The sequence below is a fragment of the Guyanagaster necrorhizus genome, assembly GCF_019112545.1.
Source record: "Guyanagaster necrorhizus MCA 3950 unplaced genomic scaffold BT62scaffold_23, whole genome shotgun sequence".
NCBI lineage: Eukaryota > Fungi > Basidiomycota > Agaricomycetes > Agaricales > Physalacriaceae > Guyanagaster > Guyanagaster necrorhizus.
This window is the reverse complement of record NW_025064902.1, coordinates 582,503-595,166: the sequence shown is the minus strand read 5'-3', so window position 1 is coordinate 595,166 and position 12,664 is coordinate 582,503. Positions and strand designations below refer to the sequence as shown.

At 47.4% G+C, this 12,664-nt stretch overlaps 6 protein-coding genes across 6 annotated transcripts; 5 read left to right on the top strand and 1 right to left on the bottom strand.

Annotated features, from left to right (window-relative positions):
- Positions 1–296: 296 nt before the first annotated feature.
- BT62DRAFT_935086 (uncharacterized protein) lies at positions 297–2,374 on the bottom strand. Its single transcript, XM_043186855.1, is given in 6 exon segments — positions 297–525; positions 545–547; positions 580–2,039; positions 2,076–2,238; positions 2,258–2,260; positions 2,286–2,374. 2 exon segments carry the CDS (start codon positions 2,235–2,237, stop codon positions 597–599), a joined length of 1,605 nt encoding a protein of 534 aa, XP_043036968.1. The 5' UTR covers position 2,238; positions 2,258–2,260; positions 2,286–2,374; the 3' UTR covers positions 297–525; positions 545–547; positions 580–596.
- On the top strand, positions 2,359–2,920 carry BT62DRAFT_332632 (uncharacterized protein). The gene has a single exon (XM_043180535.1). It carries the CDS (start codon positions 2,522–2,524, stop codon positions 2,801–2,803), a length of 282 nt encoding a protein of 93 aa, XP_043036967.1. The 5' UTR covers positions 2,359–2,521; the 3' UTR covers positions 2,804–2,920.
- BT62DRAFT_332633 (uncharacterized protein) lies at positions 2,921–3,648 on the top strand. The gene has a single exon (XM_043180536.1). The coding sequence runs from the start codon at positions 3,038–3,040 to the stop codon at positions 3,476–3,478; it is 441 nt and encodes a 146-aa protein (XP_043036966.1). The 5' UTR covers positions 2,921–3,037; the 3' UTR covers positions 3,479–3,648.
- A 1,766-nt stretch (positions 3,649–5,414) lies between these two features.
- On the top strand, positions 5,415–7,790 carry BT62DRAFT_935085 (MFS general substrate transporter). The gene is made up of 6 exons (XM_043186854.1): positions 5,415–5,916; positions 5,968–6,134; positions 6,184–6,780; positions 6,837–6,955; positions 7,006–7,431; positions 7,485–7,790. The coding sequence occupies exons 1-6, from the start codon at positions 5,564–5,566 to the stop codon at positions 7,542–7,544; spliced, it is 1,722 nt and encodes a 573-aa protein (XP_043036965.1). The 5' UTR covers positions 5,415–5,563; the 3' UTR covers positions 7,545–7,790.
- Positions 7,791–8,195: 405 nt separating this feature from the next.
- On the top strand, positions 8,196–8,699 carry BT62DRAFT_903185 (aldolase; the record flags this gene model as incomplete). Its single annotated transcript, XM_043183516.1, has 1 exon — positions 8,196–8,699. A coding segment is annotated over one exon (504 nt), but the record flags the coding sequence as incomplete, so codon positions are not given.
- Positions 8,700–9,031: 332 nt separating this feature from the next.
- On the top strand, positions 9,032–9,690 carry BT62DRAFT_996020 (uncharacterized protein; the record flags this gene model as incomplete). Its single annotated transcript, XM_043190559.1, has 3 exons — positions 9,032–9,269; positions 9,320–9,508; positions 9,567–9,690. 3 exons carry the CDS (start codon positions 9,032–9,034, stop codon positions 9,644–9,646), a joined length of 507 nt encoding a protein of 168 aa, XP_043036963.1. The 3' UTR covers positions 9,647–9,690.
- Between the last annotated feature and the right edge of the window lie 2,974 nt (positions 9,691–12,664).

The window sequence follows — 12,664 nt, the reverse complement described above, 5'->3', positions numbered from 1 at the left end:
CGAATTGCCTGAACATCGTCATGAGATGCCGCACGATGGGAGAATACATAGAGAATACGCAGAGGGGTGAAGACAGAGCTCCCTGTGACTTGGAGGTTGGTATCAAGCTCTGAACGCAAGTTGTTCAGTCCCGTTTGCTTTCTCTTCAGCATTTCAGAAGAATAATCCACTCAGCTTTTTCATATCTTTTTTATTGCGCCTAGGGCATGCCGATCCTCTGACCCATGGATATAACCGTCATCTCAAGACTGATGTCTCTTGTCTCTCTGATGAAGAACGTCAACAGGATCCGTAGAGATAGTATTCATGACCGGAGAATGCCTATATGAGTACATTAATGAAGGAAAGCATAGTTGCCATACAAGTGTCGGTATTCCAAAAAGAAAGTATATATTCATGCCGTCTTGGTGAATATGAAAGGATGAAACTAATAAAGCATCGGTATGCTCAGTCAATGTTTCTTCTGGGTTTTCAGTAGAAATAAAAATGCATCAGTCACTGAAGTTTATTCTTGGTTCTTTCGTAGTCAACCTTAAATGATGTTTTCATTTAGTCTATGAACAGCAAAATTGAAAACCCACATGAAAATTTCCACCTCACTTGTTTCTGTGCGTGACAATTAGTTCCCCTGTACACAGTGCCGACCATCTCTCTGAGAGCTCCTCAGAATTAAACTGTAAAGGTTCGGGCCCAAGTACTGCTTTCTCTAACAACATGCATTGTCCACCGTCTGACAAACAGCCATACTTTCTCCTCCGGGACTCTATGACATTGACAAGGCAGCACAAATCCCCCGCTGAGAGACCGCTTGGCATACTTAAAACACGGAGACACGGAGCTACTGCATCATGCTCTGAAGTGTATACCAGACCATTGATCCATTGATCTGGTAAATTCGTGGCCCTCGTCAAGATGTGCAACTCCTCCAGTTGAGGAGTTCGACGTAAGAAACGAGGAAGGTTGTCAGGCAGCCCAGTGCATGCCTCCTGTGATTGATTGTGAACCTCAATAGTAAGTGTTTTGATAGGGTATGAATCTGGGTAAACAAATAAGATCTGGTCTGATCCGAAGAAGGATATCTTCAGGAATTGAAGAGACGGGATGATGAGGAGAGAATACATATGATTGACACTGGATGAAGAATTGGGTAGGCGCAATGCCAACAGATGAAGGAAAGTCACGTTGGGTAAAGTGATTGGCTCCGCAGGCTCCACTTCGAGCTCAACGAAGTTACGCCAGCATACGAGGGTGAGCATCCGTACACGCGGAAGTCTTCTGAGGGACTGATATGTATACAGATTGCCACCTCCAGATAAAAAGGATGTGATTCTTGAAAAAGGAATGGAAATGTGTGTGAATGCTACGGGCCAGTGCTCAAGTAACATTCCAACGACCTTTAAGCTCGGAGCGAGCCGGAAGGCGTCGATATGGAGGTGGTCGGCACTGTCACAGTTTCCAATGCCTACGTAAAGGGTGTCTAGGCGATTTAGATAGCCCTTATACACAGAAAAGTGTTGGAATGAGGAGAGAGGAAGACACACGGAGAGTCGCTTCCAATACGGAGCGGTGGGGAGCAGAATTTGAAGCATTGGAGAGATGTACGGAACGCCATCCTTTCCATGGAGACGAATGGAGAGGTCATGACCATTGGATCGGAACAATGATAAACCAAGTCTGAACACGCGGTTCTTGGCCAGCTCATTGTCTTTAGGTCTTTTATCTAGATCGAGCTCAGTGAGAGACCACAACTCTGCATCGTGAATGGCAACGGCTCTCCATTGTTGACAGACAAAGGAAGGGGTCCATGGTGACTGATTTGGTTGGATCGATTCAACGGCTACGGTAGGATTTAGACTGGCATATCCCCCATCGAACGCCTGGTCTACGGACTTGGTACAAGCCCGAAAGATAGCACGCAGCACATCATCCGGCAGGTTGCGCAAGGGGTGTGAAAGAGATTTTGCGTCCGAGATGTTGGACACAGCTTGATTCCTTTCAGACGCCAAAAAATCCAACAACTGGCGCGTTGCCGATATTTTCTAGTCAAATTCGTTAAGAGTGTGAGGGCCTCTGACAGCAGTTTGGAGGAATTCTTTCCTTTCAAACTCCAACAGTGGTTTATTAGAAAGAAGGAGTTCCTCGATCCTGACCGATCTCTTAGGCTGTAAGTATTCGGGAATGAATGAAGAGAAATCGGGATGAAATTGCGATTTGTCCGTTCGAGTGGGAGATGTCATCTTGATCAGGAGTTAGTACATTCCTCGACCAAATAATGAATCGATGAACGACCTTCCGACGCTAGGTGATAAGTACTGGATTTGAAGTTCGACATTGAACTCTAAGTTGACTCATTGTGACCTCGTGTCGTTCAATCAGCGGGCGCCTGGCATCCGGTCCGAACTCCTGCTTCTTACTCTTTGCAACATGCTCTATACCCGAAGCAGTCTGACGAGGCCACGTAGTTCCTATGGCAGAAGGGTTGAGGAACTGTTCAGCTCAACGAGATGGGTGATAATGGACTATGGCGAGTTGGATATGTTGCAAGCATGACAAGGAACTCCGAACAAGATTTACAGAACCTTTTACATCCAACGGTCCTCGGAACGTTCGTACAAGAATTGCAGCGACCTTGAATATAGCTAATATTGTATCTTGGAGCTCTACACTCATGCCGACTTCGGCTTGGCCCGTAGGTTATGCCTCTGTTCATCTAAGCAGAGAATACCGCAATGCTCTGTCTTCTTCGCCTCAGGTATCCAACAAATGCTCAAATGAAGTAGCAGCATTCGTTGCTCGATACTAAGACGGTCGTTCTCAGGCTTCCCAAGCAGGTGAGTCGTGTCCTTCTCACAGTTTTCTCTTTATGATGTGGAAAGCATGGATTATCTCCGCTGAAGTTTTTCCGCTACGAGATTCTTTGTCACAGTGCTGACGATTATGGGCGACTGTGGAGTGTGGACCGTCTCTTACAACATCGAATAAACTATTTACCGTCCTTGATGGCTGAATAGTAGCGGAGAGGCCGTAACCTGCTGTAATGAAAGGGACCACATTCAGAGCGCGGCGTCCTGCGTTTCCAAACATGGCGGATCTTAACATGACGAAAGTGATGTCGCTGTCACTTGGACGAGTAGGTCTTGTTACTAGTTACAGGCGGAGGGACGGGAATGTAAGTTCAGGATTTCCGATCACATCGAATGGTTACCCCGTCGACAGAGGATCTGCTATTACTAAAGCCTTCGCTGCAAACGGCGCCAAAGTATACATCACTGGACGAAGGCTGGACGTCCTAGAGAAAGCTGCCGCATCTGTGATGGGCGTCTCAGGATCTATTATCTGGTCGGCGACTATCCTTTCTTCAGGATATTCATTGCTAACACGTACCAGACTGGAGATAGACCAGACAACGAAAGACGGTCAAGGCCGGCACAATACATGTCAAAGGAACCGACGACCAGCTCGATATCGTCGTGAATAAGTTTGTCTGCACTATCCTTGCTTCCCCTCCTCCGTGTTGAGGTTCGAGAACGGGTAGACGGTAAAGAAAGGAAAGGTGTGGGTACGGAGTCGGTTGGCTCGTACAGCCATCAGCAACTCCAATACTTCGCACCCTGATCGATTTGTAGTGTCCGGTTCGGCACCTCCCTTCGCGACCCAGGCTTCACCGGGAAGAAACTGGCGGCGTCAGATCCTTTCGAACTCGAAGCAATATAGGGCTGTGTCAATATCTGCACGCCAAACACAAACGCTCCATTCTTCGTTGTCTGTGCCTTCCGGTCCCTTCTCGAAGTCCCCATCAACGAAGCACATTTTCGTCCCTAAAGCGCGTCAAACGTAGGGAATGAACGTAACCTGCAGGCTGCTATTCCTTTCAAAGCTAATTTATATTGCATACAATGCAAGAAAGTTGCTTTGGACATGCTCATTCTCGTTCTAGCGATGAGTTTTGCTGGGAAGGATCCGGACGAAAACATCGGAGCCAGGCGCAGTTGCGTGGTACTGCTAACGGTGGGTCCAGAGCTGTTGGAACCGATCAAGACTAGGCCAGCAACTTTATCTGTGGCCCCCGGATCTGCGAGGAGGCATTGAGCGTGAGTATTCACCATATATAGACGAGATTGGATGCTGCCATGAGTCTCTAGTGCGGAGATGGAGCTCACAGCTATCTACCTGGCGGTGTCGAATTATTCGGATGAAGCAATCTTGAATGCGGACGGTGAAATGTTTGCTGGTCAACACTTGTCTTGTTGGTTATCTAACGGAACTGAGCTAGTTGTGGCCTGCAAGATAATCGGCTCAGCCCCTGAAGGAAGTTAAATATAACTCACTAGACAGTTGTAACGTTTTCGAGCGACACAATCGCCTTGGACAATCCTCTTATGATATCCTTAATTGATTTCCGCCGCACATTATAGTCAGCGAATACTAGAGGCGAAGGGTGGGTCAGGCGCAGCACCTTGACGTATCTCCACATATATGTACTCCGCGTTGCTAGTTCATTTAATATATTCCAATCCAACATCTTGGCATCGTCGGAGAAAGATATGCGAAAAGTGGCAAAAACAAACTCGGTAGTGACGTGGTGAAGTGATTTGCAGACAAGACGAAGATTCTTCTGAGTATCATGGCTGAGCTACAGGCAAAATTAGGACGGAGGATTTCAGTGAGAAAACCGAGAGGACTCACCAGGGCCGAAATCTTTAGGAGAAGCTCTGCTGGCAATTGGGGGAGCATAAAGCACTGATGGCTGTGAAGGAAGAATCGAATTTGGCAAAATCGTTGAACTGGCGTTGTATGTTCTTGTTATCTTGGGGCCGCTGGAGTCCGGCTATCCCGGGCGAGTCGAACAACATTTCTCCACCTGGAACCCAGGGAAACACACCCTCAGCCTCGCGGCTGGGAACGTATAGTTAACCTTTTGTTCTGGTTCCGAGAAACACCTTTTCCATGTCGTTTTTCAACGGAAAAGAGTCAGCCCCAGCACTGAATATTTGAATATCAAATTTGACCCACAACGCGTCGTGAGCACGTGAAATGGCAAAATTTCCGATTCCCAGGGCCCAACCAGTCTTCCTCCTCTTACCGTGCACCTTCCTTAGCTGGCTACCACTACGTGCCCGATGCCTGCTGTTATCCTGTACCGCAATGCAATCATGCAATCCTGTCTGGGCAAGTAAGGACTACAGCGCTCAGTACTTCAGTATTCCGTTGCTGAACGCAGTAAGAACTCTGGTCGGTATTCCCGAACTCTCTGACGTGCCTTCCTCAGCCTGATTGTTTATAATAATAATGACTCATACTTCTCTCCTGGCTTACTCAGACTGTACTGTCTCATGTTGACAGGTGTTAGCCTATTTTGGCCTACATTAGAAAACGGCAATCGTGATGACGCAACTCGGCCGAAAGGGGAATTACCGATCTTTTTTTGTTGCTCACCAACCATTCTCGAGTACGATGAATAATCCATCTTTCTCAGGGCCCGGAAAAATATTCAGCTATAAAAGCGGCTGATGATGAGGAGAGTGCATCATTCTCCCCTTCCTTCACCTAGATTTGTATCGTTATGGTCCAAGACATTTTCCGTGACTCTACCATTGGTCAGGCCATCAACTACATCTCAAATGGTCGTATCTTTCCCTACGCAGACCAACGGCCCGACTTTAAGGTCCCTTCACATTTCCTCCTTCCGGCATCTCAAAGGCCGTCGACAGTCGTTTCCCCGGACTCCGACGCGACAACGTTATGCGGTGACCTGGAAAAGTCTAGAGGTGCATCAACGCCGGGAGTACAGCTCACAAGGGAATCCACGTTGGCTGTGGATCTCGATGCGGAGAAGGCAAAACAGATCGATGTTGCTCTTCGAGACGATCCTTACATAGTTGGATGGTATGGAGACGATGATCAGGAGAACCCAAGGTTTGTTTCATTTATAACATGTTTGAATGTATCTCTCAATTCTATTTCCAGAAATTGGTCTCCCGCAAAACGCGCATTTGTCGCGTTCAGCATCAGCTTCTTGACCTTCAGCGTGTACATCGGCTCAGCTATCTACACGCCGTCAATTCCCGGCTTGATGACTGACTTCAATGTCTCGCAGACCACTGCCACTCTCGGTCTCACGCTCTACGTTCTTGGTAAGTTGATCTGCATTCCAGTCCGCACCATCCTAACGGTCTTAACCAGCGTACGGTATTGGACCCATGTTTTTGGCACCACTTCAAGAACTTCCGGGAATAGGTCGAAACCCGGTTTACATGGCTACCTTGTTCCTATTCGTCATCTTCCAGATACCCGTCGCGTTCGCCAGAAACATAAGCACAGTTCTGGCATTCCGCTTCCTCACCGGATTTGTTGGCAGCCCTGCGCTCGCTACAGGAGGCGCATCTATGGGGGACATATACCCTATGCACCAGTACGCATACGTGCTGGGTATCTGGGCGCTCGGAGCTGTGGCTGGCCCCATCACTGGCCCAGTTATCGGAGGGTTCGCAGCACAGGCCAATGGGTGGAGGTGGCCTCAGTACGAGCTCCTCTGGATCGCCGGTTTCGCGCTCATCTTCCTTACGCTGCTTCTTCCCGAGACATACGAGCCAACAATCTTGCTGAAGCGCGCGCAACGGCTCAGGAAGCTAACGGGAAACCAGAAGTTGAGCTCCCAAAGCGAGAAGGATAAAGAGGGCGAGACTCTGAGAGCAGTGATGCAGGAAGCGCTCATCCGTCCCGTTATTCTTGCGAAGGAGCCTGCTTTGATGTTTGCAAATGTCTACCTCGGGTTTGTCTGTGAGTAATATTCATGTTGACCTGATACAATACCTGATTGACGATATTCCTATCAGACGCAATCTTTTACCTGTGGTTCGAGGCCTTCCCGCTTGTATTCACCGACATCTACAACTTCAATCTCGGTCTCAGTGGCCTGCCTTTCCTTGCATTCGTCGTCTCTGGCGCTATTACAGTGAGTGATTTCATTTTCTTCGTGTACTGGTGCTGACAACCGTTCACTAGTACACCGCGTATGTTTTCTATCAAAAATACCACATTGCACCTAGATATGCCAAAGCTGCTACAGCGGGTGTCGACATTGCGCCCGAGATCCGCCTGGAGATTGGATTGATCGCAAGCATCTTCATCCCGACCAGCGTTCTCATCTTCGGATTCACCTCGAAGGAAAGCATCCATTGGATCGTTCCCATTATCGGCGCCGCGCTCTACCTTCCTGGCATCTACCTCACCTTCCAGAGCATCTTGACATACATCACATCAGCGTACCCCACCTACGCCGCATCAGTTCTCGCTGGCAACGATTTCTTCCGCTCCGCCATCGCCAGTGTCTTCCCACTCTTTGGACGTGCATTCTTCGTCAACCTTGGTTTGGGCCCAGGCTCTGCCCTACTCGCTGGCATCTCTTTCTTGCTTATGCCGGTGTTTTGGGTATGTCCTATCTATGTACATGTCGTTCTGCAGGCTGAAATTTTTCGTTCTAGTCTCTGTGGAAATGGGGCCACGTCTTGAGGCGACGTTCGGCTTACGCAGCCAGCCCATAAACAGGGCTCGCCTCTCAACGCCTTCCACCATTTTCGTCAGCTTTCGCTGCTGTCTTCGCGCTCTGAAATGAGCAAAAGCGTGCCAAATGGCAAGAATTTATTACGACTTGGAACGTACCCTATAGAACGGAGAGTCATATAGAGCTATATCACTAGTTAACCCGCTTTGTTTGTATTTCTAGACGTAGAGTGCTATATTATTAACCACCAACATGTAATGATTTAATACAGTAATGTGACAATGCTTTATCGAGCGAATGATTGTGTTGAGACTAGGAGCAAGGCATTGCGAAGAAGACTTGACCACAGAGACTGAAGAGAACCACCCGTTATCTTTTCTTCAATCTTACTATATATATACTTACTTACCTCCCGTCTTTTCTCGATCACTACATAGTCCAGCCGTCGTTACCCAGGTACCTCAGTCATTTCACCTTCGCTGTGCCCGACTGAGGTACATATACCTTACTGTGTTTGATACTTACTCACTCAGGCTCGTTCATAGATCTTACCTATATTCTTCTGTTAAAACTGATTCTGAAGATCACACCTGAATCTGCTATCGCTTCATATCGCGAGGTGGGTGGACCTTATTCTTCTATCAGTCGATGTCACTTTAAAATACTCACACCGAAATCGTGTCCTCTGTAGATCGCAGATGATTCGCCCATTCCCATCATCATCTACAATTTCCCAACGGTCACGAACGGGCTGAACCTCGACTCAGACGTGATCGCGGATCTTGCGGAGCACCCAAAGATCGTAGGCGTAAAGCGCGCTTGCGGTGAAATGGGTAAGCTATACAAGCTCACATCGGTTTTCTCTCCGTCCGAATTTGGGATATACACGTCGATGACGGATTGCATGCTCCACGGTATGACATCTGGATGCGCTGGGACGATGTCAGCGTCACCGAATATAACCCCCAAGCTGCATGTGAAGCTGCATGATCTTTTCAAGCAGGGTAATATGGACGAGGCGCTGAAATTGCAGACGGATATCGCCCATGCGGATTGGGCGGTAAGGAAGCTTGCGCCACTTGCTGAGTTCAAGACGGTCGTAGCGAAGAATTTTGGTTATGGGACAGATAATTTTGAGGGGAGCAAGCATTCCGTGGCTTTGGAGAAAGTGATCTGGATGGAGAAGCAGCTTTGAGGAGCACATTATGGAGAATATGGCTTGGATCAATACAATCGTGTCTTTGTACAAGGGTGGCTGTTCGCACTTGGTACCACCAAAGTCACGGCCTCATGAATCGTCTCTAAAGGTGGCACATATGTAAGTCGGTGTCTAAGAGGAAGAATGGACGATCTATTACCATTCAAAGTGTCTTTGATGACAAATTTTTTCTGGACACCATTTCAAGTCACAATCAAGAGAAGCTTCATTGTCTCAGAGGGGCCCTCACTGTCTACATATAAAAACTAGGATGCGTAACTGCTTGAGATCATCTTCCCCTTGCCCGCACAAAGGATTCGCTCTTCAACATGAACCCTTACGGCCAAGTTTACTGTTATCCGGTGACTCATGGCTACGACTGCAATGGGAACCCCATCGTGTACAGTGTCATTCCTCCTCAGATGCGACCGGTGGCGGTGCAGGCTCCCTCTCCGATACCCTCCATGTCCAGTTCGTCTTCCTCTGCCACCATTGTAGCCCTTCCCGGGGCTCCCAAAGAGTCTCCGCAAATGTATTTTGCCAAAGTGTGTCGCCTGGTGTATTTTGGTGAGTAGCTTCCACGATATCAAGCAGACGGTGCTTACTTTAATGGGTAGTGGAACAGTGGCAAGAGACGAACAAGTATCCTGTTTCAGACTGGGTGTACCCCGAGTATCTGGTTGATCCTGTCACAAAAGAGTGGGTGAATGTGTTGGAGGCGTTCCAGATATTTGGGGAGGAATTTAAAGAGGAGGAAAAAGCGACTTGGCCAATTTGGGGGGGGCAGCGCCGTCAGTTCCTAGATGGTGCGAATCTTCCAACACATTTACTCTTTCAACGGCGGGCTGATTGAATTCATTGTAGTGGTCGACGATGTCCTTGAGAGATTGAAAGGCGAAAGGGAGATCGCCATCCAGATGATGAGGGGGAATTTGCCAGACTGATGCTTTCCTGGCTGAAATTTGTCATTTTCTACGTTATAGTTCGGGTTTTCACTTATGCTGCATTTATTACGTTGTATAAACATGTCTCCATTGCATTCTCCCTGAACTTCTCGGTGTACGTTCTATTTTTTTCTCTGAGAGAACGCACTCAAAAATATTGGTTGGGTTGCTACATACTTGAGAAATGCCATACTCCAGTGATGAGGGAATCGCGCGCGATGGAGGGACTTGGACAACTTGATCGTTTACAAATAACAACCGAATTTGAAAATAGCGATGCTGCATCACCGGCGCATAGGTTCCAACACTTTGAGCTATGTGGGTGGAGGATACTTGTTTGTGGCAACTTGACTTGTCGGGGGTTTATCTACTGATACGTGTGACTCGTAGGTGCAGCATCTCTTTACTCAACATTATCGTGAGACAGACACACTGGAGTTGTACATCCAGCCCATCGAATCTTGGCCAGAGGACTGGGAGATGATCGACGAATCAGCAGAGGATGTTGGATTAGCAAGCAGGAGCTCCGTCGTATCCCGCCGGCCAAGCTCGATACCCCTTTATGTTGGGATGGACTATATATATTGAATACGGTCTGTCGAGCACCCTCACCGCGTTTCTGCTTATCGCTACGCTGTGTGAGGTCTACGTTATAGCTAACAGCATACTCTATTAGGTGCTACAAACGCGCGTCATTTTCTTAGAGAGGATGGTTCTGACTCTGTTGCCCACACTGTGTGGACCTTCCTTGCGAGAGCGATCATCGGACCGCTTCAGCAGATGGTCGAGCATCTGATATTCCAGTGCGTTTCTTGTTATTCTAAATATGAAATACGCTTTCTTACAAGGTTTCCCTCTGTTTAGCCATGAGGTGGAGCACGTTGAAGCCTTTGTTGACATTTTCACGCCAATGCTGGAGATGCCATTGGTGGAGATGCTGGAGAGGCTGTCCGCAGAGAGGATTGGGCGAACGACTAACGTCGTGGTGATTCTTCCAGAGGGGCACCCCCTGAGATCGGCTGATGGTGTTGATGATTTGTGAGCATTGGTACCATGTCTTCTCATCATTCTACATAAGCTTTCCAGTACAGATTAAAGGAGATCTCTTAATAGTGCTTTAATATCCTTTAGAATACCACACTTTCGTCTCGTGGTACGCTCATGAGTCACTTCTCATGCACCACGTTCTATTTCAATACCTAAGTTAATGTTGACATGCAAAGGCTCCGAGTGTAATGGATATGGACCTCATATGCGTATATCTGTTTACCGATGTCCTTCTATGCCCGTTGCCCTTTCGCAGTAATCGCTTAGCATCTTAATCACTTAATACCACCTATGTCTACCTTACTTGTTTGTATCTCTGACTCTCTACTTTCAGTACACCCCATTGGCATGTATAGCTTTCAGGTCAAGGAACCCCATAAGGTATCATATTCTTTACTCTGAGGCATACTTTTCCGGATAACAAACAAACACCCGAGGTCCTGGGGGTGTATAGCACCGCAATGATATTGCCACTGATTGACTTCGACTTACGATGGTTTGAGTGACGTGATGGATAACGCCCTTGAAGTTCTACAGTACCAGATGGAGAACTCAAAGAATATATATATTACGCTCATTGCAGCACTTCTTCATCAAACATACAGAAGTGAGAGGAACACGCTACATGATTTCATTCCAAGAAGGATGTCAGACCAGCTTTCTCGCAGTAGAAATCAACGTTGCTCATTCAGGACATCTCCTGCCGAAAGAAAACGACATGTCGGTTGCCAGCAAACCAACCAAATGCATTAGTCTTACTGCAGTTCTGGCGGGAGGCTATGAACCGGACTCTCGTCCGACGTGGTACACTCTAGCGAAAAAATCATCAGATTTAACAATAAACATCATTCTGTATATGCCTACGGAGGGAAAATGTTGATGTACTACCAGGGCCAAGCAGGAGGTTGCGGAAGGAAGAAGAGAGAGAATACTTAGGAGTAATTGAAATTTTCGTCGTCCTGCCCTAAAGCTCACGTGAGCCAAATGCGCCCTCGATTTGAATCTGCTCGACTTGTTCAGTGCTCACCCAGCACAGAAAGAATGGCCCTGACAAACATATCACTTTCGTGATATTTTGGCCAGTTCTCGTCCTTTTTTTCACTTCTCTGGACATGGAAAAACAACTTCCGGGTTCCGGGCCCTTCACATTGGTCTTGAAACTATGCTGGAAAGGAAAATCACGGTCAGAAAAATAGTCGTCGTAGCCTGCAGTTGCAAAGTACTTGGTGATTAATGTTACACATCTTTAGGCTGACTATAATATAGTATGAACTCGGAATAATGTCCCGTAGACATGCTGACCATTCGCGTCAAATTAGTGCTCTAATCAGACCGGCATTACGGTCCAGTGAAGTACCAGAAGCATGGGGAGACGCTAAACGAAATCACGAAAAATTTGAGCATATCAGTCAACAAAATGCCAGTAGGAAAGATGATATCGAGCGCCAAATTTAACGTCAGAAGCAGTTGCAATGTGTCCATAAATCTGATTTAACCAAGCAGACAGATGATCTTTCTCAGAAAATAAGCCGAACTGCCGCCGGGAGTGTCATCGTTGTGGTAAGCAGGCAAGAGGCGGGAAGATTACGTGAGTCGACAATGTTCGCATCAACTTTCACCCGGCCCTGCAACTGCCTCCCCTCGACGCCTCGAATCCTCTGCGACTTCAAGAGAATGGTGATAGCGGGAACTTTATGAGTGTTACATTTACCTTAATACTGAGCCCCTGCTTCCTCCCCGCAATTTTTTGGTGCATTCACATGTTTCAAATGCCCAGTGTCATCCATCGAGTCGGACTCAGATCGAAATATTAGCGATCTGCTGCGGAGGATCTGATGAGATGGTTATTCCTTCTGCGCCGACCCAGAAAGTGGTCTTAGTATCTAATTTTTACCACTTATTACTAACCTGGCTAAAGTGTCAACGAGTCGCTCGAGCCTCAAATTTTGGTAGTCCGACCTCTGAATGATT